The sequence below is a fragment of the Erpetoichthys calabaricus genome, chromosome 8, assembly GCF_900747795.2.
Source record: "Erpetoichthys calabaricus chromosome 8, fErpCal1.3, whole genome shotgun sequence".
NCBI classification, from domain to species: Eukaryota; Metazoa; Chordata; class Cladistia; order Polypteriformes; family Polypteridae; genus Erpetoichthys; species Erpetoichthys calabaricus.
Window position 1 is genome coordinate 60,889,579 of NC_041401.2, and position 26,231 is coordinate 60,915,809.

The 26,231-nt window shown below is 41.9% G+C and overlaps 1 protein-coding gene across 4 annotated transcripts; it reads left to right on the forward strand.

Moving 5' to 3' along the window:
* Positions 1-147: 147 nt before the first annotated feature.
* zgc:174895 (uncharacterized protein LOC100126024 homolog) lies at positions 148-24,773 on the forward strand. 4 transcript variants are annotated; one of them, XM_051930562.1, is made up of 6 exons: positions 148-171; positions 8,429-8,553; positions 15,270-15,363; positions 18,776-18,922; positions 22,122-22,217; positions 24,085-24,773. In XM_051930562.1, the coding sequence occupies exons 2-6, from the start codon at positions 8,431-8,433 to the stop codon at positions 24,234-24,236; spliced, it is 612 nt and encodes a 203-aa protein (XP_051786522.1). In that variant the 5' UTR covers positions 148-171; positions 8,429-8,430; the 3' UTR covers positions 24,237-24,773. The 4 variants fall into 4 exon arrangements, with proteins under 4 accessions (XP_051786522.1, XP_028664146.1, XP_028664145.1 ...); XM_028808313.2 differs by lacking the exon at positions 148-171 and adding an exon at positions 7,626-7,880; XM_028808312.2 differs by lacking the exon at positions 148-171 and adding an exon at positions 8,067-8,166.
* Positions 24,774-26,231: the final 1,458 nt, after the last annotated feature.

Here is a 26,231-nt window from a genome sequence, read left to right on the forward strand (position 1 = left end):
CCCCATTGTCTGCATATTGTTCCTCCCACTGATAGCTACCAGCTACAAATTATTGAATAAGATAAATGCAAAAGATGATTCTCAAGGTTGCTCCAGACTGCTTTACATCGGGAAGAAAAGGCTGCTGGTGTCAGACTGGAACAGCTTCACACAAAAATTGAGATAATTAAGGTTAGTAAGACTGCTCAATCTATTTGTATATTTTTCCCGTTGATGTAATGGCTTATTAAATTTTTTTAAAATTGATGTTAAATTGTTGCCCTGATGAGAGAGTGGATAGGTGGAAATTTAAAAAAAAATAATTATAAACTTTACAGTAATAATTACAAATTATACAGTATATTACCAAGCCTTATCATCCCTGTGATGAACATAATGCCTAGACTGATATCTCGGCTAGGTAACCAATCCTCCTGGCCTTATAATGCAAGGAGAATGTCATGGTTGGTGTTCCCTTTCCCAGTTGCAATGATATTATGGAAGGAGAGTGCATGACTGCCTCCCGAGGCTGTGTGTTCCCCTGGTACACTGGGTGACAGCATAAATCTGCCGTGGACCCCTGGAGGGCTGCATGGAGTTTTGGAGGTCAGCCCTGGTGGGATCCTTGGTGGGTTCTAAAGAGTGCTGTTGAGGAGGAAAGCTACCTCATCGGATGGAGGTTACACATGACCCAGATGTGCTTCATCACTACAGTGCTGATGCACCAGAAGTACTCCTGAATCTAGCTTAAACCCCCCACCACCACCACCACCACCACCACATCCAGGGGACTTGGAGTCGGGGTATGAGAAGGACAACACTTGCCTGGGGGGGAGCAGAGGAGAAAAAGGAGGAAAAGGAAGAAAACAATTTGTGCTTGTGAACTGTGGAAAAAAAACCGTGACAAGGTATTTGGTGTAATACAAAAAGTTTACTTGAACCTGGGACTGTTGGTAGCTGGGGTTTGGGGCTCTGTTATGCCCCCTACAGCCTACACCTATAGACATGTAGCATTTAATATACAGTTGAAGTCAGAGGTTTACAAACTGTGGCCTGCAGGGGGTGCACCAGACACCCAAACCCGGCACAGACAGACTCCAGGCACAAGTTTCAGCTCACAGCACATGTTTATTTCATGGGGAAGGGCTTCCCCCTCGCTCCCACAGCAGCACAGTACACTAAGTGCCAATAAGTATAAGTAAACATAGTAGTTTCTCTTTCTTTTTCACTCTCTCTCTCTCTCGTTCCTCTTCACTTCCGCTCCTCCTCCGGCAAGCTTTGTCTTCTCTCTCCCGACTCTGGTCCTGGAGTAGTGGCAGCTGACTCCTTTTGTAGAGCACCTGGAAGTAATCCAGGTGTCCTGTGATCTCCTTTCGGTAGGGTGTGGCGGCATTCCTGCCATAAAAGGCTCTGCCAATTCCATAACTTCCCCAGGCAGCATCCATGGAACCCAACAGGGCTGCAGTGAACTCCAACTCCCAGCATGCCTTGTGGGACTCCCAGGGGGATTGTCCTCTAGTGTCCTGGGGGAGGTAATGCCCAGACCACACTCTCTCCCCCAGTCCTTCCACCATAAATGTGACCCAACTAGGCAAGGGCCCTGGCCATACACAACAATACACTTGGGGTGAATTCTTTCCAATCTCTTTATTACATCTCCACAGATTTTATACTAACAAACTATAAATTTGGCACATTGTTTAAGACATCTGCTTTGGGTGGGACAAACGTTATTTTTTTCCAACATTGTTCACAAAGTATTTCACATTTTATTGATTATATCACAATTTCAGTGGGTCACAAATTTACATACACTTACTTAACTGTGTCTTTAAACATCCATCCATCCATTATCCAACCCGCTATATCCTAACTACAGGGTCATGGGGGTCTGCTGGAGCCAATTCCAGCCAACACAGGGTGCAAGGCAGGAAACAAACCCCGGGCAGGGCGCCAGCCCACCACAGGGTGCATACACACACACACACACACACACACACCGCTGGGAAAATTAAAAAAAAATGTGAAGCCTTTAAACTATTAGATGTTAGTTTCTGATAGCCAATTAGCCTAATTGGAGTCAACATGTGGATGTATGTAAGGCCTACCATCAAACTCACTGCCTCTTTGCTTGATGTAATGGGAAAATCAAAACAAAATCAGCCAAAAAGAAAAAAAGAAAACTTTGGACCTCCACAAATCTCATTCATCCTTGGGAACAATTTCCAAACACCTAAGGTTCCACATTCATCTGTACGAACAATAATATGCAATGTGATAGATAGAGGCTTTGTCCACCTCTTGAACCCTCAGGTACCACTCTGATGACCAGGTGAAAGTATAAATATTCTTTATTTTATAAGAATATTGTGCACAAAGCACTCTCCACACCCCATTCACATAAATCAAACTCTCCAACAAACCAATCCTCCTCACCCAGACACTTTGCCACCCTACCTCCCAGCTCAGCTCGACGTCTGGGATTTCCCATAGTCCTTTTATATTTCCTGACCCGGAAGTGTTTCCCATCCTACAGTCCATGTGATTTCTTATCACTTCCGGGTCAGATAAAAAGTCCTTTTCTTCAACCCGGAACTTGCCTACGACGAACTTCCGGGTTATAGGGCACAAACTCCTCTCTGGGCCTCCCTGCAGCGTCATCTGTTGGCCCCTGTGATATCCAGCAGGGCTGTAAAGGAAAACTCCATCGTCCATGATTCCCTGCTGGTATTCGGGGCACTTCCATGCAGCAGGGACAGCTCCATCTGGCGGCCTGGGGGTGTTGGCCAGGGTGACAGGCCGGCCATATCCCACAGCAAGTATAAACACCATGGGACCACACATACCGCTGTCATATCGCTCAGGAAGGAAATGCACTCTGTGTCCTAGAAAAGAATGTACTTTGGCACGAAAAATGCAAATCAGTCCCAGAGCAACAGCAATGACCTTTGTGAAGATGCTGGAGGAAACAGGTGGACAAGTATCTATATCTACAGTTAAATAAGTCCTATATCAACATAACCTGAAAAACTGCTCAGCAAGGAAGAAGCCACTGCTCCAAAGCCCCCACAAAAAAAACACTGCAGTTTGCAATGGCACATGGAAACAAAGATCTTACCTTCTGGAAAAATGTCCCCTGTTCTATTGAATCCAAGATCAAACGGTTAGGCTGTAATGACCATTGTTATGTTTGGAGGAAAAAGGGTGAGACTTGCAAGGCAAAGGACACCATCCAAACCATCAAGCATGGTTGTGGGAGCATCATATTGTAGGGATGCTTTGCTGCAGGAGAGACTGGTACATTTCACAAAATAGATAGTATCGTTAGGAAGGTCAATTATGTAGATATTCTACAGCAACATCTCAAGAGCTCAGTAAAGAAATTGAAGCTCAGTCGAAAATGGATCTTCCAACGTAGCAATGACCTCCAGCATACCTCCAGAGTTGTGTGAAAATAGTTTAAGGACAAAAAGGTCATGGTATTGGAGTGGCCATCACAAAGCCCTGACCTCAATCCGATTGAAAGTTTGTGGGTAAAACTCAAAAAGCGAGTGCGAACAAGGAGGCCTATGGACCTGTCCCAGTTATACCAGTTCCATCTGGAGGAATGGGCCAAACTTCCAGCAACTTATTGTAAGAAGTTTGTAGAAAGCTACCCAAAATGTCTGGCTTGAGTTATACAATTTAAAGGCAATGCTACCAAATATTAACAAAGTGTATGTTAACTTGTGACCCACTGGAATTGTGATATACTGTAGTCAATAAAAACTCAAATACTCTGTCTGTGAACTTTACCCTGAACAAAGTAGATGTCTTAGGTGATATGCCAAATGTTTAGTTTGTCAATATAAAATCTGTGGAGGGGTTATAAAGTGAGTTTGACAGAATTCACTCCAAGTGCATTTAAACGTATTTGTTTTTTTTAATTTATTGAATTTATTAAAATCAAACAACATTCCGTACAAGCAAGTCACATTTTACAAAACTATGTTCAAATCAAGTCAGCCCCCACCCATGAGAAAGGGAGCTATGCCAACATAGTGAAACTTTAATAGTAGAAAAGATAAGTAAATAAATAAGATAAAAAGGGGAAAGTGTATGTAAACTTCTGACTTCCAAACTGTACATTGTAACTGATGTTAGCAATGAAAAGTGCCTTAGTGTACAATATTCTTAATTTTTCATTCTGGTGCAAAGAACGCTAATACTGTAGCTCTGCTGACAATATGGCTACACCTGGGGCTATGACAAAAATAGTGAGGGAAATGCCTGAGGAGAGAAAAAGTTAAATGCAATGAGTTAGACAAGCAGTGCCTTAAGTTACATGTATAACACTTGCTTTAGGGCAGGGGTAGGCAACGTCGGTCCTGGTGAGCCGCAGTGGCTACAGGTTTTCATTTCAACCCAATTGCTTAATTAGAAACCAATCATTGCCAATCTCAGACCTTATTTAATTTTATGGCTTGTTAGTCTGTGCAATGTAAGGCTCTTATATCGTAGATTTTTTTCCTTTCCAAGGATATCATCCAAATGATATGAAGCCTAAAACAGATCATTTTCAGTCTGTCACATTTTTCTATTAAGTGTTTTATTAAATCAAACCGTGCATGGTGAACACACACAGATGTAATTGGAAAAAAGCTAGCTGGAGAACTGCTGGCTGCTTTGTCTTTTACATCTTATTGCTAATAAGGAGCAATTAAAAACACTGAATGCAGCAGTTTAAGATTGAAATAAGCAATTAAGGTTGGAGAACCTTAACAGCGAGACCACTAAAACGAAGCATCAAATGTCACTTAAGCAGTATGTGCTTCATCAGCAATAATTGAGTTCTCGTTAAGGAACTGGGTTGGAACAAAAACCTGCACATACTGCGGCTCACCAGGACCGACGTTGCCTACCCCTGCTTTAGGGTAACAAGTACCTCTGTGCCACATTTCAATACTGTAGCATGAAAAACAAAGCAAAGACTGTGGTCTACAGATACAAAGATGATTAGTAATTGTATCCTTTAAGTCAAAGTGAACTTTATTGTCATCTCAACCATATACAAGTATACAGATAGGCGAAACTGCGAAGCTCAGGGTCCACAGTGTAACAACATTACGTGCAAATAATAAATGAAATATAGAATTAAAATTAAAATTTAAAATTAAAACACAAGACATTGTGCAAAGACAAGACAAAGAAGTAGCAGCAAAATTGACGTGTATAATATCCATCCATCCATCCATTATCCAACCCGCTGAATCTGAACACAGGATCACGAGGGTCTGCTGGAGCCAATGCCAGCCAACACAGGGCACAAGGCAGGAACCAATCCCGGGCAGGGTGCCAACCCACTGCAGGACACACACAAACACACCCACACACCCAGCACACCCTAGGGCCAATTTAGAATCACCAATCCACCTAACTTGCATGTCTTTGGACTGTGGGAGGAAACCGGAGCACCCGGAGGAAACCCACCCAGACACGGGGAGAACATGCAAACTCCACGCAGGGAGGACCCGGGAAGCGAACCTGGGTCTTCTAACTGCGAGGCAGCAGCGCTACCACTGCGCCACCGTGCCGCCTGCACGTGTAAAATATGTAATATAATAATAAATAATAGATATAGATAATACAGAAATTATCAGTGTATGATAATAGTTGTTTAAGACGTGTAAACAATGACAGGTCAGAATGTTTCACAGCAGAAGGATAACAAGAGTGTCAAAATACTTAAAGGTCAGTATGAGATTTTCAGTTCTTCTCTACATGCACACTTGTCTTTGCAGGAAAGTGGCTTGCATGTATAAAAGTTCTGTTTTTAGAGGTGGTTGAGGCCATGTGGAAGATCCCAAGTGGCAACATGGTGTTAAGGAGTCTAACAGCTTGGGGGTAAAAACTCTCCTGCAGCCTGGCAGATCTGGCTTTGATGCTGCAGTATCTTCTCTTGGATGGCAGAAGTGTGAAAAGTCCATGTGAGGGGTGTAAGGGGTCCTGCACAATGCTGCAGGCTTTGTGGACACTGCGTTTGTAAAATATGTCCTGTAGTGAAGGGAGAGGCACCCCGATAATGTTCTCTGCAGTCTTCACTATCCTTTGCAGGTGCTTGTGGCCGGATATGTTGCATTTGCCATACCAGACAGTGATGCAGCAGGTCAGAACACTCTCAATGGTGCCTCCGTAGAACATGGTGAGGATGGAAGGGGGAAGACTTGCTCGTTTCAGTCACCTCAGGAAGTGTAGTCTCTGCTGGGCTTTCTTGATTAGTGATGAGGTGTTATGTGTCTACGAAAGTTCCTCAGTTATGTGCACACCGAGGAACTTGGTACTCCTAATAGTCTCCACATCTAAACCGTTGATGCTGAGTGGAATGTGGGCAGGATGTGATTTTCTGAAGTCCACGATTATCTCTTTTGTCTTGTCGACACTGAGAGATAGATTGTTGTCTTCACACCATGCAGACAGCCGTTCCACCTCATCTCTGTATGCTGTTTGGTGTTGTTGTGGTGTTGTGTTGTGCGTGGTTGTGCAGTCGTGAGTCAGCAGGGTGAACAGCAGTGGACTAAGCACGCAGCCCTGCGGTGCTCCAGTGCTCAGTGTGATGATGCTGGAAGTGTTGCAGCCCATCCAAACTGACTGGGGCCTCTCTGTCAAGAAGTCCAGAATCCAATTGCAGAGGGTGGTGTTCAGGCTCAACCTGCTCAGTTTTACAACCAGCTTTGGGGGAATGATTGTGTTGAGGGCAGAGCTAAAGTCTATGAATAGCATGTTCTATGCTATGTTCTATGTCTATGTGCATGGCATCGTGGTGCAAGACTGCTGCCACACATCCTGGGCCTGAATCATGTGCCCGTTTCCTGTTTTGTGTAACTTGCATGATCATCTCAGTGGTTTTCCTCACATATTCCAAAGACATTCAGTTTACATTACTGTACGTGAACACCCTAAATGTGTGAGTGTGGATACAAGCACACCCTGCAATGGACTACTCTTCAGGCTAGTTCCATGTGCCTCTTGCTGCTACAATATGCTCAGCCCCCTGAAACTCTGAAATAGGTTTTATAATAGATGGCTAATTAATACTGCCTGATGGTGCAATGGCTAGTGCAGCAGCCTCACATTTCCTGAGACCTGGGTTCATATCCTAGCCTGGGTGCTGCTTGTGTGTGGTTTCCAAGTTCTGTGCATGGGGTTCTTTTCTGTGTATTCTGAACTGATGCAGTGTAGGAGCGTGTCTGGCTGTACAGGATTGGTTCCTGCCTCCAGTCTGATGCAGCTGTGATAGGCTTTTTCCCCATGACCCTACAGATTGAGTAGAAGGAGTTAAAAAAGATTAACATCACATTCTTACAAAATCTTGCTTCTCAATTGCAAAACAAGCGTTACAGATACATCATGCCGTGTTTTAATTTCTTTTCTTTACCAGAATTGTACTTATTATTTTTAAAGGAATTACACAGATAAGTCTGAACAACGACATGCGGTCATGTTTATTCATATTCAAAAAAACTATTTTTCTTGATTTTAATAACCCGATTTCCAGTTTTGAGCCGTTAAACTATTATGTATAGTCGGTTTGGGGTCGGATGATTCCATCTAGGCGGTTAGGAGGGAGAGGGAAGGCGATGGGATCGTAAAATAACAAGTGAAGTTAAAAAATCCGGTCATTCATTTGCATCCCACTGATCCAGAGATTAAATTTACCCTGGACAAGGCACCGATCCATTGTGGGACACACTCATACCCGTACAATATAGCGTCTTTTAGATATGTACCCGCCAGAGAAGACAAGACACGGGTAGGACGACCCAACAAAGCACCGGAAAGCATTCGCACCCTACTTTTAAAGATATCGTTGTAAGCACGATTAAACTCCAGAGTGCAAGGCGTCGCTGAAAGAGTTAGAAAAGGTAAATTGTATAAATAGACTGATGCAGCTAGAATGCATTTCTTGTTTATCATCGCACGCCGGGCAAACAACTCGGCTTCCTCGGATTTCGTACTTGACGTTTAGGCTCTGTGAGCCACGCAAGGAATTCGGCTTTATCGGATTTCGTGACTGGTTTTTTCTAACAGGGTGATATCATATAAATACAAACCTTCCGTGAGCTGCCAGGAGATGTCTTAAAGTGAAGCGTGTCTGTCCAACGATGAACCGTGAGAATGCGCTCGTCCCGGGATTTCTTAAACTTGGGGGTATCGTCATTCCTTTATATAGCTTGCATTCTTACTTGTAGTAGCATTAATCGCTGAGTTTATTAGTTGCCTTAGTGAAAATGTGCATGGGAACGCCTGTGTGTTTATTTGATTTATTTCCAATGTACTTTAAATTAAATAACGTTACATGTTACTTTTCTGCACATTTGTCCTGTCCCATTCGTATTTCCGCTTAAAGCCCTTCCCGTGAACTTTGTCCCCCTACGAAAGTTACTGTATTTCTCTCTTTGGATCCTAACAGACATGGACGTGTGGAGTGCACCAGAGGAGCGTCACAAAGGCTGGTACCTACATTTGATGGTCCCCAACACGAAAGGGGAGAGCTACGCATGGCTGGATCCCAGCAGACTGTACTGCAGCACGGAGGTATCAAGGCGCTGATGATCAGATAGCACTGTTTTATTTTCTTAATATTCTTCTTGATCCAACTTGAAAGTTTTATTTGATACAGTAAATGCTTCTTCATAGGTCAAAAAGATCTTATACTTTTTGAAGGATGGCTAAACTTGCTAAAGCGTTTACTTCTTGAACCCTTTAATATGAAATATGTAGTTCTATATTTTGCTTGATGCTTTTCGCCCATGTACCTTCTTAAGTATCTTACAACTTCATCCCACAGATTTGATCTCTTCTGTAAAGGTTATAGAGTTAGACATTATCCAAGTGCGTTAGAATCTTACTATATAAAAGCGGTCGGGATTGTCCCAGGCCCGGTCTTAGGTATTATGGGGCCCTAGGCGAAAGGGGGGTCCAGAGGTCCAGCGGATCCCCCCTGGAAGCTCTGTGAAAATTAGACCAAGGAGTCGATCCGGGGCCCCCCGGACGCCGGGGCCCTAGGCGGTCGCCTACTTCGCCGATGCCTAAGGCCGGGCCTGATTGTCCTTCCGTCCCGTGAGTGCAAAGCGTAGCGGTGTTCCGCTTATCACAGACTTGCGGTACGAAGCAACGCGATGTGAGCAGAGTTCTGGTGCTCCCATCGTTGCCTTGCTTTTGTGCGCGATGCGCTGGAAAAATAGACAAAATTATGTCTCTGGAAATAATTAATGTTGATGGAGTACAAATGCCTCACCGCGTAGTAAATATCAGGGGAGATGGTGCTTGCTTATTCTCATCTATAGATTATTTAGTGCATGAAACTCCGTCTTTAGCGGTACAGATTCGGACTGACATTGTACGACATGTTTTAAGTAATTGGTCAAGGCTTCAGCCATTTACAATGATGCCGTCAGGAATCTCTTATACAAATGAGCTTAAGTATCTCACTGAAATGTCAGTCTCAAACTTATGGTACCATTTCTGAGCCAATGGCAGCGGGAGAGTTGTTCCCCTATGAGTTTCAAGTATATTATTATGGAGTCCTACACTCCAAGTATGGACAGGCACTCGAGGGGATAAAAAACTTAGGTTTCCGGGAGATGTTATGAATGGGCACTTTGATGTTCTCATTCCCTACACTTACATGCCTGCTGTACACATGGAGCGCACACAAATTGAGGATAAAAGTAGGTCGCCTTAAAAGGCGGGTGAGCCTACTGTAGTTAAAGAAATAATCGAAGCGGACCTTCCGTTTATACCACAACCGCGGCTACTCCTTTTATTGTAGGCCTACAAGGGGAGATCTCACGAATTACATTATTTGTTTATTTGGGGCCTGCTTAATTGCGGGGGTGTCAGAATGTTCCGTGCTATGAATCGGTTTCGTCTATCATTCCAGACATTTGAAGGTTGATTGACTAGTCAAGCGAGCGAGAAACGGCCCCGTATGGGAGTGTGAGTGATTAGCGCCCCAAACAGGTTTGGTGCTGGCATTGCAACCGGTGACGAATGTATGAATGAAACTTTCTCTTCGTCAAAGCGACGCAATGTTGCCCTTCTAGTGAAGATATTAATGCGAACTTGGTGCGTGTGAGCGAAGCGGCGTGATCAGCAGAGTGTTTGTGGATAACGCAAGCCCGTTCAGTGCGGGGATGATTCAGGTTCCTCCACTACTGGCAACGTTTACATCCACTCAAGTATCTGACGACCGTTTAATGGTTTAACTTTACTGAAAGATGGGTGGAGCTTGTTTAACTGAACTTGACGGCCGCCGCGACTTGAAGCTCTAAAGGGCGTGGTTGGGGAATAACACCCAATGTTGTGGTATTGATAAGGAATTGGGACGAACCTTTTATGGTTGTTCTTTGGTTTTGAAGGCATTTGGCAGAATACTAGCGCATTATCTCCCTTCACTCCACTTAGTACGTCCGTTAGCTTTTTTACTTTTATTTTACAAGTTACAACGCAGTGTTAATTTGGAAAGAATGGCGCGATTAGTATTTTTGGAGTAGAAATTGTACTCATTCTTCGACCACTCATCCGAGTTGGAGAGGAGCAGGACACTCAATCCTTTGTTAGTGACTGGGGGAATTCCCTTGTGGTCGTAAGCCTGCCAGAGAGTATAATCATAGCAGCGTCTCCCGACTTCTCTGCCAGCTGGCAGTGCCTGAGGGAGGCGTTCAGGGCGTCCTTTCACAATCTCCTTAGCAAGCCACTATAGATTGCTTCGGTGGAGCTACGGAGTGAAGCTGACAACTGTACAAACATTATTATACACCATGTCATAACTGTTTATAGGGTAGCAGTGCATTGTGGGAACACACACACATTTACATTACACTTAAAATTGCTAGTTAATCTATCCGGGCGCCGTCCTGGCTGAACTGGGGCCCTAAGCAGGATGTTCTTCTTGGGCCCCCAACACTCCTCAGCCACCCCTCCTTGCATCCACTACATTTCTTAAATGCTTTAATTTGATCAATAAATATATATAATACATAAAAAATAAAACTTATGCTTTATAAATGAAGGCATAATTGGTAATAATAATAACAATAAAGATCCAGGGTATCAATGTCCTGTTACTCTTTGTTACTTTATGTATGTAGCTAATAGTGTCACTTGTGACATGTGATACAACAAGAAGTAAACAATTTTAATACTGCCACTACTACTACTACTATTAGTAAAAATTGCTACTACTAATAATACAAAGAGAAATTACATCAAGTTCAAGCTTAAATTAGTTGTCTCATGTATAGTCGTGAAAAGGTAAGTGCGCCCCATGAAGTGTGTGTTTTTGTTAAACATTCACAACCGTTCAAAAGTTAAAGAACCCCAATTTTTCAGTTTTTATGGAAATACATGCAGTATAATGTCAGAATGTTTCATGAAGTCAAAGCATAGAAAAAATAAACAATGGCAAATAAAAATAAGTCAAGGAAACATTGAGTGTACAAAAATTTCATTTAAATTTTTGATTCATCAAAGTAGCCACATTTTGCTGATGTAACATCTATAGAAGATCAAATTATCAAATTGTCCACCTTCAGTATGTTAAAAAAAACCATGGGGTGTACTAATTTTTTGACATGACTTTACATAGTGCCATGAAATTCTTACTTGCATGACTCTATCAGACTAGTAACAATAATTCAATACCAGTAATGGACAATGAATTCATCTCAACACCACATCAGACGTGTTAGAGACAGAGTTGATGTAGCACCATAGTTAATTTAGTTCTGTGTAAGATAAGGCAAGCATCCCAGTAAAATGAAACATTTACAACACATCATAAGCAACTCAATAATTTTGGCAAATCACTTTAGGTAATTCTCAGAAGGTAAAATCTTGTATATGAAAGTTACAAAGAAGCAGTGGTAGATGGGGAGGAGAACAGAAGGCTTGGAAGTTTAAGAGAAACTGTTAACCACCATTGAAAAGTGAAGTGTAACAATCGAAAGCAGACAGGTGGATGGAAGTAAAGGTGTTAGCAGTGCTCACATTTCAACACTAACTATACTTGTACACCTCTTGATGTTTGAGGATACCTTCTGCTTCATAAAATTACTACCTGATCAATTGTGTACAGCTTGATCTCTAACAGAAGAATACACTGCGTTCTTCTGAAAGGCAAAATACCCAGGTCATGGGCACTAAAGCCACTTCCCACACTAGATGTTTCTGCAAGGGAAATGCTAAGTCCACCAACGCCCCATCCATAAAGAGTCTTTCATAGACATAAATTTAATGCAGGCATGCCAAGTTATCATGTTTGATTGTGAGATGATTTTTTTTCTTGTTATACTCATAGTTAGGCTGATCTGTAAAATGAAGAGGTGTTTTTCTCTTGACTCATGTACTGTTCTAAAGTATACTTCATCTCTTAATGCTGCACGCAGTCTGTTTTTCAGACAAGCAATGACTAAAACCAATGACTGGCCGCTATCAAAAGGCGCATTAAAAAGCTATTAAGATTACAACACAGCATCAAATGAAAATGCTCAAGAATACAAAAAATGAATCTAGGCTAGGAGTTCACATGACTTTCTCTATACTCTGATCGCTTGTGTTGGCTGCACATCTGTGTTTTCCCTTTTTAAATTTCTGAACAACAAAATCCACTCAAAGGTACTGTAAACATGATACAAATGTTCTATAAATGCAGGAGACTGTAGGTAACTTGAGGTATTACCACAGCTCAGGACTTCTAGTTGGGAATGTGATGATTTCTTCCATTGCTCAGAATAATTAAGTTAATATTTGACTGATGCCTTTATCCAAGGCAGCTTACAACATTTATGATGCATTTAGTTACATTTGTTTTGATTTTCCAGTTGAGACACAGGTAGGTCAGCTGACTTGCTCATGGTTGCACAGTGTCAGTAATGGGATTTGAACCCACAACCTTAGCACTGGAAGTCCAAAGCCTTTACCACTGCACCATATTGCCTGCCTAAGTAGTCCACCTACTTCAAATAAATATGGTTTATATTTTTATTCCCAACATCATTAATTTTGGAATAGGTTTCTGAAAAAGGAGCTTGTCATACTGTAGATGAAACAACCTTTCCTTGTGGTAAACATAAAATGACAGCAGATAGGGGAAAAACTGGAATCAATGGAAAAATACTTCAAACAAAATTTGTAGATCTTTAAATTTCCTAAAACTGTAATTCCTGCTTATTGTTGAAATCTTGGGAAGCTGCACCACTGTAGAAAACACTACAGTCAAAGGCAGATGAACAGTTTTAAGATCCAAGAGCAGTCAAGAGGAGTTTGGCATTTGTGTTGTACTTAATGGTTTTCGAATGGTTGCCATTAACTCTGGCTTTTCTGTTAATTTAGCTGCAAAACACGTGTCCTCCATTATTTGATTTCTCATGTTTATCAAAAATTCAGTATAAAAGAAAGTGAGAAGGGAGAGGCTTGTTGTTGAATTTTGTTAGGCTATGACTCAGCTCATGCTGTTCTTCTGCTGTTGATATAGAGATATCGCTCAAGTACAGTTTAGTTTTGGATCAGTACCAAAAGTTTGACTTCAGTGTCGATACCCGCTTTTGGGCCTCTTTCCTGCTACCAAAATGGTTTCAAAGAAAATAATGAATAACTCTAAAACCTCCCATCTTACTCCAGTCTCTCTTGTGCACCACATAATCGCTTGCCTCCTTGGTGCACCACAGTACCCATCACTTCCCTCTTGATAGCTGTGAAGTTGAAGCAATAGGGGGGCAGGATCCCCGGTGAAATTCCAGTAGCATCAAAAAGTAAGGTGGGACTCCCCTGTGAAATTCTGATCCGGTCAAAGGGTGTGTCTTTGTTTTGTGACATCTATGTAATGGACGTTTTTTCAACAACTGCACTAGAGAGTGGTGAGGGAAGGACGGTGGGAGGGTTAAGTTGATGTTTACTTCCGTACCATTTTCAAATTTGGGTTTTACAATATTTTTCCAGGTATCGGTATACCACACAACCCTAGTAAGGAGGTAGTTGTTTCTTTAAAGGCTGACATATCTTATATTAGACCAGGGGTGCAGGTTTTCATTCTAACCCTTTTCCTAATCAGTGACCAGTTTTCACTGCTAATTAACTCATTTGCCCTATGTTTTAATAGCCCTGTTATTAAGGATTCAGTGCTCTGACTTGATTCATTTCTTCATTAAATGACAGCCAAACAGAAATGAGATGTGAAACGAGCCAACAGATGACCAGATAAATTGGGTCTTCAAACTCCAACCAATTTCACTCCAACCAGTTTCTTAATGAGAAGCTAATTCTTGCTGTTAATTAAACTCGTTCTTTAATTCCATGGCTTGTTGCTGCTCTCATTCTGCCAAAGTAGACATTTCCAAAATTGTTGATTTTCTGTTTTTTCTAAGAACACTGTCAAAATGTTTTGGTGATCTGAGAGATCAGTCTTACTGATACCTTCATCTTTCTTTATTTTCAGATATTGTGAATAGCTGGTCATGTGGGCAGCTCATTTTGTGTCTCATTATTGTTTTGCTGCTAATTAAGGAAAAAGAAACAACAAAGGGTCCGAGTCAAGTTAATTAAAATTAAGGCAAAAGAAGTTAATTAGCAGCAAAAAACTGGTCACTAATGAAGAAGATGGTTAGAATGAAAACCTGCAACCACTGCGGCCCTCCAGGACCGGAGTTCGACACCTGTGTATTAGACCAATACAATCTTTTATTTTTTCCATTGATCCTTAATTGGACAAGTAATGCAGAACTTACATGTATTATATTTCTTCATTCCATTTCATGCACAGTCTTGGAGTTTAGCAACTAAGCATTTCACTACATATTGTACTATGTGTATAGTTGTATGTGACAAATTAAATTTTATTTGTTTTTCATTTAGACATGCTGCATGTCATCTCTCCATGAATATGCTTCAATATTGTAAGTTAGTCATCTGACAGTCCTACTGATAACACCACCAGGTTTGCACATTCTTCTCATGTCGAGGTGAAGTAGACCAAGTTGTAGACTTGCACCTGCTATTGAATGATTTGGGATAGCAGTTAGCGATGAGAATTTATAGTTTTCTGAATTATTTAGAACTCCAAGTATTATTTGTCATGGTCTATCTTGGTACCGATATAGGTTTGTTGGGTTTACTATAAAACTTAGTATTTATTGACATCTCTTATGTGAATGTTATCTGTAAATATTTAATGAATGTCACTTTCAGGACATGTTTATGTTTTACATCGTCTCTTGATTTTCTGTATATCTCTACTTTTTTTCACCTGATAGGGTTTGCAGGATTGTGTCAAGGACCTTCTACAACCATTCCAGGGAGACTCCATTGATATTGTAGCTGGAATTGATGCCATGGGATTTGTCCTAGGTAATAGTATATACTAATGAAATGCAAAATATGACAAAAATGAACCAAGGACCAGAGAGGCATGCTAGCCTGCTTTCACTGCATACACTTTCAACAAACATGTAAAATGTCTACATAGGCAAAAGCTTAGAATAAGCATCTAATCAGATACTCTTTCTAAGAACAACCATTACCATAATTAGGGGCAAATAAAACAAACCAGTGAAAGAATTAGCAATGTTTATTTTGACTTTGATTCTATTTTTCAGTGTGGCATTGCAGATTTGATTCTAACAGATAATTTACTTGCTGGCTTTCTGTTTGCTCTTAGATTAGTCTCTTCTAGCTCCTTTTGTGCCTTCCTCCTCTCAGTCTATTTCTTCTTCAATCAAAATCTCCTTAAACTGATGTTCTTCTGCCAGGAATTCATAATATTGTGTTAGTGCTGGGTCAGCTGTACAGCAGCCATGAGTTATGAACTCCTAGATACATTTTTCCATATTCTGAGATTAAAGGAGTACTTCACCCAAAATGATATCTTTTTCAATATGTTACTTGCCCTGTGAAATTTGTAGAGATTGGATGAGTCAACCTCAAACGAACCCTTGGGTGACCACTTCTGGTCAATCGCAAATGATGTGAAAACGTCCATGGAAAAAAAAAGAATAGAAATTTTCACATAACTTGTGTTGCATAATCCACATGTCCGTTACCCATTTGTATGGTCAAAATGTGTGCATTTTTTGGTTAAATATTATATTGACAGTGCGGGTTAGCTCCACACTATTGATTCCTTCCAGGAGTCTCTTGAACCCACCATTGTCAATAACATTACTGATATGTGCCAGGCAGATGAGAACACAGGAATCCGGACAAGCAGTTGGTGCAAATCGGCGCCACTTTATTAAAACTCCAAAACAGTGTTCAACCAGTGCAGTGCAAATGTTCTTTATATAAACAGTCCATAAAAGTGGAGGTTACAATCCAATCAATAAATCCATAAAAACGAGGTTAAAACATGGCAGGAATCTCCATCCATCCATCCATCCATCCATTTTCCAACCCGCTGAATCCGAACACAGGGTCACGGGTGGCAGGAATCTTCTTATAAAAATCTCAGTCCCTGGTGCTTCCCTTTAAAATTGACATCTCTTCGGCTTATCCTATTTAGATCTTGCAGCGTGCAGAGACATCACCAACAGGCGCAGAGAAACTTCAGTCCTGCTGTCTAGCTCTTGGTGATCCACGGGGAGCTGCTGAGCCATCACTCTTGTTGCTCCTGCTCCCAAGCTCAGCAGGAGCAACCCTCGGCCCCCTCAAACTCCAGCCACACACTCCTCTCTTGGGACTCCATTCCCATCAACTTTACCATGGCTACGACCTGTTAACTAAACCTGAGGTAAAGCGTGCATGCCAGGTTGTACACCCGCCCAAACGCGACCTCCCACACCACCACATATACCACGTTCGTTTAGTAATGTAGCCTTCCATGCCCGGATCCGCCGCCATGGCCACTTCAGCACGCAAATCCGCCGCCGTCAGCAAACAACTTCTCGCTGACGACACAGCCATAGAAAAACAAAAAAGAGACTGCATGGATAAAAACAATAAACGAAGGCGCAGAACCAGATGAGTCACAGCCCCAAAAAGAAACCGCTTTAGTACAAATATGTTTATTTAATTAAATGAACTTTCCCAGGACGCACCCACCCTCCATGATATTTCATCCCTCCAAATATCGGAGAGAACAGAAAGTGATTGCCATTCTTCGCGGGCTTGCTGGTTAAAACTAAGGCAAAACAAGTTAATCAGCAGCAAAAACAGCTCACTAATTAAGAGGATGATTAGAATGAAAACCTGCAACCACTGCGGCCCACCAGGACCAGAGTTGGATACCCCTATTCCAGGAGTAGGCAACGTCGGTCCTGGTGAGCCGCAGTATGTGCAGGTTTTTGTTCCAACCCAGTTCCTTAACGAGAACTCAATTATTGCTGATGAAGCACATATTGCTTAAGTGACATTTTGATGCTTCATTTTAGTGGTCTCGCTTGTTAATGTTCTCCAACCTTAATTGGTTATTTCAATCTTAAACTGCTGCATTCAGTGTTTAAATTGCTCCTTATTAGCAATAAGATGTAAAAGACAAAGCAGCCAGCAGTTCTCTAGCTAGCTTTTTTCCAATTACATCTGTGTGTGTTCATCATGCACGGTTTGATTTAATAAAACACTTAATAGAAAAATGTGACAGACTGAAAATGATCTGTTTTAGGCTTCATATCATTTGGATGATATCCTTGGAAAGGAAAAAAATCTACGATATAAGAGCCTTACATTGCACAGACTAACAAGCCATAAAATTAAATAAGGTCTGAGATTGGCAATGATTGGTTTCTAATTAAGCAATTAGGTTGGAATGAAAACCTGTAGCCACTGCGGCTCACCAGGACCGACGTTGCCTACCCCTGCCCTATTCTACTGATTACTCTGCAAATGGCTCCATAGCATTCTTCACAAAGGCTGTTCTTTACTCTACCCACACTTGTCATTGTGAACACACTTGTAAAATACAGTGCCAAGAATCTCTCATACAGATGAACTATTTGCTTGTTGTGCTGTCATAGTCATCCCCCTGAGGACATTTTCTCTGCATCTGAAACCTTTGCTGCTTCAGACTAGACATACTGGTAAGTTTGATGGCATTTGTATTTCATTGTTTCTGGTGTCCTTTGGCAGCAATTGTAAGCCATTGGATGAGATTTTTTTTCTTATTATTTATAAATACAGTTTCACTTAAAAAATTAAAGCAGCAACTAAATGTGTGATGTGACTTTGAAAGTAAGTATCTTTAATTTTGTATGTGTTGATCTAGTGGAAATTACCCACTTTATTCAAAAATAAATAAAAATTAATTGTATGAGATCTTCTTGGAAAATATGTCAGTTTTATCTTGAGAGTTGTCTTGGTTGTTCCCAACAGACATCTGTAGGTATGAAGCTACTTCATTTCACTCCTAAAAGCAGGTCAGCTGACCTGTAAAAATGTTGCTTGGCCTTTGTATTGGGAAGCACTGGTCCTCCCGCCCTTTAACAATCTGGCATCAGTTATTTAGTATTGGGTCTGTCCATCACACACACAGGAGCTCACGTTATTACTCTAGTGTCCATTCATTCCAAAACATCAATCAATGCATTTTAGGGCATGGCTAAAAGAGAATGCACAGCTCATACCAGCTACAGAAAACTAATTTGCCAGCCAACAAGCCTGTCATTCTTCTTCAGTGAGTGTCTTCTGGCAGTAAACATCACCATAAAATACTACAGCTTGCTGCTTCATTACTATTCTTTTTAACCAGCTTCCTTAGGGTAGTGTGTGAAAATGAACAGAAATCTGAATTATTTGTTCACTTGAATGCTGTTTTTTTCTCTGTTTCCAGGTAGTAGCATTGCTACATTTCTCAATAAAGGTTTCCTAGTAATTCGTAAAGCTGGACATCTCTGTGTGACAACCAAAGCCCTGAGCTTCTCTGATTACTCTGGGACAGAGAAGACCATAGAAGTTCGCACAGATATTTTGAAAAAAGGTACACAATCTATATAAATAAAAAATGTAAATGTTCGTTTGTTCAAAACCTTAAATCTCCGAAAGTTCTTCACCGATTGCTTTGAAATTTTGACACAACGTTGCATTCGAATACGCGCGTGTTTTTATACTGTATACCTATATTATATAGATGTCACACCTGTGACAGGTAAAAACATGCTTTTTTTGAAAAACAGCGCCATCTGTTGGACGTAAAAGCAACACATGCTATACTAAATATTTTACGATTCCATTTCAATGTTTCCGATTTACGATCCATTTACGATTTTAACTCCGTTAAATCGATCAAATACATTTGTAAGTACGTGAATAATGGCAGCGACATGGCAGTTTTTGGCGTACAACCAGAAAGAAGTGATAGGAATGCGGTCATACATATCGATGAAATCGCACAGTATCAGGCTGGAGGATACATAAGCAGCAATGAAGCTGTATGGCGAATTCTTTCATTTCCCATACATGAACGAAGTCCAGCTGTTGTTCACTTAGCAGTACATCTAGAAAATGGACAACGCGTTTATTTCACAGCTGCAAATGTGCAACAAAAACCCCTGAATCCACCGGCTACAACGTTAACTGCTTTCTTCACGTTATGTCAAAATGACGCGTTTGCAAAAACACTGCTGTATTCGGAAGTGCCTACATATTACACATGGAATGCGAGTAGAAAATAATTTCAACGACGCAAACGAGGAGAGCGAGTCGATGGACAACCTGGCATATTCAAAGAAACTACGATAGGCAGACTGTACACCGTGCATCCCAATCAAGATGAATGCATATTTCTTCGCATGCTGTTGGTAAATGTGCCCGGTCCAACGTCTTTCCAGCAACTGAGAATTGTCAACGGCGTTACACATGCCACTTTCCGCAGTGCATGTCAAGCTCTGAATTTATTGGAGAACGACCGACCCTGGGATGTATACATTAATGACGCGTGCAACACGTCACATCAAAATCAAATTCGTGTATTGTTTGCAATCATATTGACCGCCTGCTCTCCTTCATCTCCAACACAGTTATGGGAGAAATATAAATCACACGTGGCTGAAGATATTTTCCGTCGAATACGCAAGGAAAATTCAAATATGAACATGGATTTCACAGCAGAAATCTACAACGAAGCGTTGATAATGATTGAAGATTTGTGCTTAGAAATCGCGAACAAAGTTATCAATCAATTGGGAATGCCATCACTGAATCGATCTGCTGCTGCTTCGTTCGATGTAGAATTGCGTCGTGAACAAAATTACAACACGGGTGGTCTTTTGTCGTATGTGCAATCAAATATTCCTAAGCTAACGCTCAAATAATTCAAACTGTCAATAACAGGGTTGGAGAAATCTTCTTCTTTGATGCGCCAGGAGGAACTGGTAAAACGTTCCTAATTAGATTGATTCTGGCAGCAATTCGATCCCAAAATGACATAGCCTTAGCTCTTGCTTCGTCCGGAATAGCTGCGACATTGCTACCAGGTGGAAGAACTGCTCATTCTGCTTTGAAATTGCCATTGAACATGCAATTCATTGAAACTCCCACGTGCAACATTTCCAAAGCATCCAGGATGGGAAAAGTATTGCAGAAATGCAAACTTATTCTTTGTGATGAATGCACAATGGCGCACAAAAAATCGCTCGAGGCTCTTGATCGATCATTGCAAGATTTGCGTGTAAACATCAGACCATTCAGACAGTGGAACAACAAAAAATACTGTATAACCACAAGCATTGTGAAATTAAACATATTAGAAACGTGCGCTTTCTGTTTTCATTCTTTTCCATTTAACCAGACTGAGCCACAGCAACGCATGGCCAGGTACAGCTAGTGATTCATAAAAAAGCAAGTGTAAAGCCAATAGTTTTGAAGATTAGCAAACCTTTATTTTTGTTTATGGGGGCATGGTGACAATGGATGTCACTAATCTGTCACAACCCCAGAGACCATGTCTGTGTCTTTGCAAGGTTTACATGTTCTTCAATGTCCCTGCGAGTTTCCTTCCATATCCCAAAGATTAACTGGTACGCGTGTGTAAAGTGGCATCATGTTCACAGCTGGCTCCTGCATTGCATTCAATGTTGCCAACATAGGCACCATCAAGACCAGAAAAGGGGATTGATACATGGACTGTTTTTGAAGTAAGAGTGCAAGTGCCCAGTGTATCACAGGCCATCAAGTGTGTAAATATAAAAATATTTTGGACCATCAAAGTGATGTCACATGGTGTTTCCTTAAGAGGCATTAGCTCTTTGGAAATGTGTTCTTTTGAATTGCAGCGTTTTAATTAACTTGAATTTAAATAATTATAAATAAAAAAGGTATTATCCCCACCCCTCATGCAATATGACGGTTACAAGATTACACGAGAAGCATAAAGGATAATCTAGCTCTTTATTGATGGGTTCACGCGGTATTACAAACGGGAAGCTTATGACAGACATATCAAGCATGTGGGTATCTTGATCTACGCAGTCTTGCCATCTTTCGTTTTCCACGCTGAAAGGATTTTAACCGGACAGAAGACATAATCTTCCGCCCGGCAGCTTCAAAGTGTGTTGGCCATAAGTCCATTCTTATATACTGGTTGCTCCATGTGCAGGCTCTTGGCTCCGGATCCAAACAAGGACAGGAAAGGACTCAAACCCCACCTTCAAAAATACAGGAATAGCACAATACCTACGTACAGTTCTCATTCTCCCAACAAGGAAAGTGTGCTGACAGAGGACAGAAATATACTAGTCTGTCTTTAGGCTGACTATTCAATTCTCCAGTTGTCTTTTAGCTCTCTAGTCCTGTGCTTGGCTCGGCAATTCTAAATGACCCTGTGTGCCCTATAGTGCCCCTGTGTACCATACTTGGTCTGCCTGTATGAATGAGTCCATAACAGTGGGCACAGAGAACAGTGGCATTAAACTGAAATAACAAAACATAGTATAACACATGGCAACCTGATCCTGAAGGGCACGAGGTTAGGGAACAGCTGATATTTCTTCAGGAATGGGGAATAGACACATGGCACTCAGCCTCATGAAAAAATGACCAGGTTCATTGTATAGAACTGGCTGTCTGACCTTTTAGCCTAGTTATGTCCTGACCTGCTGAAGAAACTCTGTGGAGTCTAAAGGTTCTCTGGAGATATCTTGAATCCCCAGGTGTCCTTTTTTTTTTTTTTTTTTTTGCAGGACTTCGAGTTTTACTAGTAGACCAATGGATTGAGACAGGCGGTACAATGAAAGCAGCCATTAAGCTATTGGAGGATCAAGGTGTAGTTATAGCAGGTGAGTTCTTTCATTTCATGAAATCATTTTAATGCTGATTTTGGTAGGTGATCCATCCATCCATTATCCAACCCGCTGAATCCGAACACACGGGGGTCTGCTGGAGCCAATCCCAGCCAACACAGGGCACAAGGCAGGAACCAATCCCAGGCAGGCTGCCAACCCACCGCAGGACACACACAAACACACCCACACACCAAGCACACACTAGGGCCAATTTAGAATCGCCAATTCACCTAACCTGCATGTCTTTGGACTGTGGGAGGAAACCGGAGCGCCCGGAGGAAACCCACGCAGACACGGGGAGAACATGCAAACTCCACGCAGGGAGGACCCGGGAAGCGAACCCAGGTCCCCAGGTCTCCCAACTGCGAGGCAGCAGCGCTACCCACTGCACCACCGTGCCGCCTTGGTAGGTGATCTATTCTGTTAATTGTGGCAGCTTGCGTACCAATCCATCCATCCATCCATCCATTTTCCAACCCGCTGAATCCGAACACAGGGTCACGGGGGTGTGCTGGAGCCAATCCCAGCCAACACAGGGCACAAGGCAGGAAACAATCCTGGGCAGGGTGCCAACCCACCGCAGGACACACACAAACACACCCACACACCAAGCACACACTAGGGCCAATTTAGAATCGTCAATCCACCTAACCTGCATGTCTTTGGACTGTGGGAGGAAACCGGAGCGCCCGGAGGAAACCCACGCAGACACGGGGAGAACATGCAAACTCCACGCAGGGAGGACCCGGGAAGCGAACCCAGGTCCCCAGATCACCCAACTGCGAGGCAGCAGCGCTACCCACTGCGCCACCGTGCCGCCTTGGTAGGTGATACATTCTGTTAATTGTGGCAGCTTGCGTACCAATCCAATGTCCTGAATTATTTTCTTGTTATAATTCTGTGTGCATACCAATTGTTGGCCTATAGTTTATTTTTTGGTGGGGCACCCTGACCTTCCGATTAACAATCAGATGATGTACAGTAAGGCAGCACTTCCTAACTTTTGTAGTGTCATGACTTTTTCACATGCCAGTGTGTTTACAATGCAAAGGGGGAAGGGGCTCCCCTTCCCATCCCATCCCTTCCCTCCTTGAATTTTGTTCTTTCATCTGACTAGTTGGGTGTGGGGTGTTCCTCCTTGACTGTCAAGGGGGCGCGGTAGGGGTTTGGTACTATGCGATCACCAGAGTATTAGATGAGTCAAGTGTGATCATCAATGCTTTTACTCCTTGGTGAATGGAACATGATTGTCCGTGTGGAGGTTGGGGAGATCATCCAGTATAGGCCGCAGTTCACCTGTAAATTGCTGCTGTGAATCAAGCGTGATCATCAGCATGGTTGATAGGAGCGGGGGTTTCGTCTGGGGTTGGCCATGGCCCATCTGTAATGCCACGCTGGCCCACCACAGGTTGGGAAATGCTGATGTGGAGAATACCTGAGTTTTTCCTTAGCCAGCTGCAAGGAAGGAATTGAGTGGAAGTTGGAAGTTGAATGGAAAGGCCCGGCCTGTAAGCTCGAAGAGTGTGCCCTCTTACAGAAACTGAAGGGACATTTTGCACATTTCAGGAATTCTTTTATTTGAAAATCCATTTCAGTTCTGTAATGCTTTATTACTTCTCATTAGCCTCACGTGATCCTTGGTGGGCATCACAGCAGCTTGCACTGCAGTTAGAAGGGTATGCATGTTTTATAATCTGCCCTAAAGCTGGGGTGTTGATGTACAATGAATAATCTGCAGCAGGAAGTAACCATGCTATATAGCCAAGCTGCGGTGATCATTACATTTTCATGTGGTATGACTTCCAGTGGATAGTCAAATGTTTTGGATGCTGCTATTATGTTTTCTCCTCTTTCTTTTCAGGCATTGCTGCAATATGCATTGAGAACAGTGAGGTGGGGAAGTGGATCAAAGAGAATTATAAATGCTCCCACTGTGTCCCTGAACACTTACAGGGTGAATTTGATGCCCACTACCTGAAGTCATTTGCACTGTACCACAGTAACAGTCCATAAGTTACAGGACAGGGCAGGGTACCTGCTCAGTGGAGAAAGACTTGTGGAGCCTTGTACTGCTCAATGGATATATGCATTTTAAAGCTTTCAACTAGGCTTAATGTTTGCATGCTGACAAGTAAGGATTAGGCTCTATCAGAATGTGCACTCATTTTTCTGGTTTGGAATAGACTGCCAATAGTGGTGAAATGATAAGAGCAAGAAACAGCTAAACATGAACCTAAGACAGTACAGTACTCAAAAATTAACTGCAAATGCTTTTTAACTCTGAAGAAAACTACTGGAAATAAAACAGTGGTGTCTTCTGTTTTATGTCAAAATGGCTTAGTTGAACTCAAAATGATTTCACATGAAATTAATTAAACTTATAAGATTTTAATGAATTCTGGAAATCTTTTAGATTACTGCAAAAAATAACATGGTTATGGGGTGACTTGTTATATTGGCATGATTTGTCACACTGGCATGTCATTATAACCATTCAGAAAAAAAAATACTTCTATTAAAAAACTACCAATAAATATCAAATTAAAAGATCCTGCTGTCCTTTCTTTGATGATATAACTGGCTGTGTTACTGTACTCTGCTTTGCTTGGGAAATTCTTTGAGACAATTGACATCAGTTATAGTGCCATCAATTAATTGGAAGTATCAGAAGTATTGTGTGACTTACTAAGTACTTTTCTGTATACAATAGTTGCATTTTTTTAACCAGAGGCTACTATTATTAGTTGACTGAAGCTCTTTATTCTTGAACGTTTTACACTGCACATGAAAAAAAAACATTTCTGCAGCAGAGGCGTAGGTTTTCAGTGCCCGGGGACAACTGAAGATTTTGCACCCCCTCCTGTTTGCCAAAATGCAATGGGGAAAGGAAAGAAATATCAATTTGGCGCCCCCTGGATGCTGCGCCCGGGGACAGATGTCCCCCCTTGTCCCCCCCAGCTACGCCACTGTTCTGCAGTATATCAGCAGTTGGGTGTCCTACTGAATGACTTTGGTTTTGTTGATTGTCATTGAAAAACAATTTTACAGGAAGCTGTGTTCTTTTTAATCTTTCTTCTTCCTCCTCTTCATCTTTTCCCATTTCTGTGTGCGGTTGAAGTGTTTCATCAACCTTCTCCAAGCAGCTCGGCCCTGGACCCCCTCACTAGTCAGGCCCTTTTCCTTCAGATCTTCTTTTACTTTACCCATCCACCTCCATTGTGGGCTTTTCTCACTTTCTCATCCCCTGTACTTACATTCCCATCACTCTTTTCCACACATATTCCATGTCTCTTCTCATTACATGTCCATACCATTTCAACCTATTTTACCCTACAGGTAGCTCCCCCAGTTTTGTTGTACCTCTGATTGTCTAATTTCTTATTCTGTCCAATTTTTTAACTCCACACATCCATCTCAACATTCTCATTTCTGCCACATCTAATTTCTCCTGCACTCACTTCAATGCCCAGGTCTCAGCTCCATACATTATTGTTGGTCTTACCACTGTCTTAAAAATCTTACCTTTAACCTTCACGTTAATTCTTTGATCACTCAATATGCCTGATACCTTCTTCCAATTGGTCCATCCACACTACATTCTACCGGATATCTCTGTCTCTAGTTTTCCATCTCAGGCTACCACTAATCCTTGATATTTTAATTTTTCCACTCTTTTCAAAAGCTCTACCTGCAGGCTAACCTCTGAATCCTGATCATCATTAAACCTCATATATTCTGTCTTCATCCTATTTATCAACAGCTCTCTATCTTCCAAAGCCCTTCTCTGTTCTTCCAACTTCTTCTCCACATCCTCTTTTCTGCTACTACACAACACAATGTCATCAGCAAAAAGCAAGCACCAGGAGGACTGGTCTTTTATCCAATGACTCAACACATCCATAGTCAGATCAAAGAGGTAAGGACTTAAAGAAGATCGCTGGTGCAGACTTACTCTAACTGGGATCCTGTCTGTTACCCCAACACTGTTTTAACCCAAGTCCTCACTCC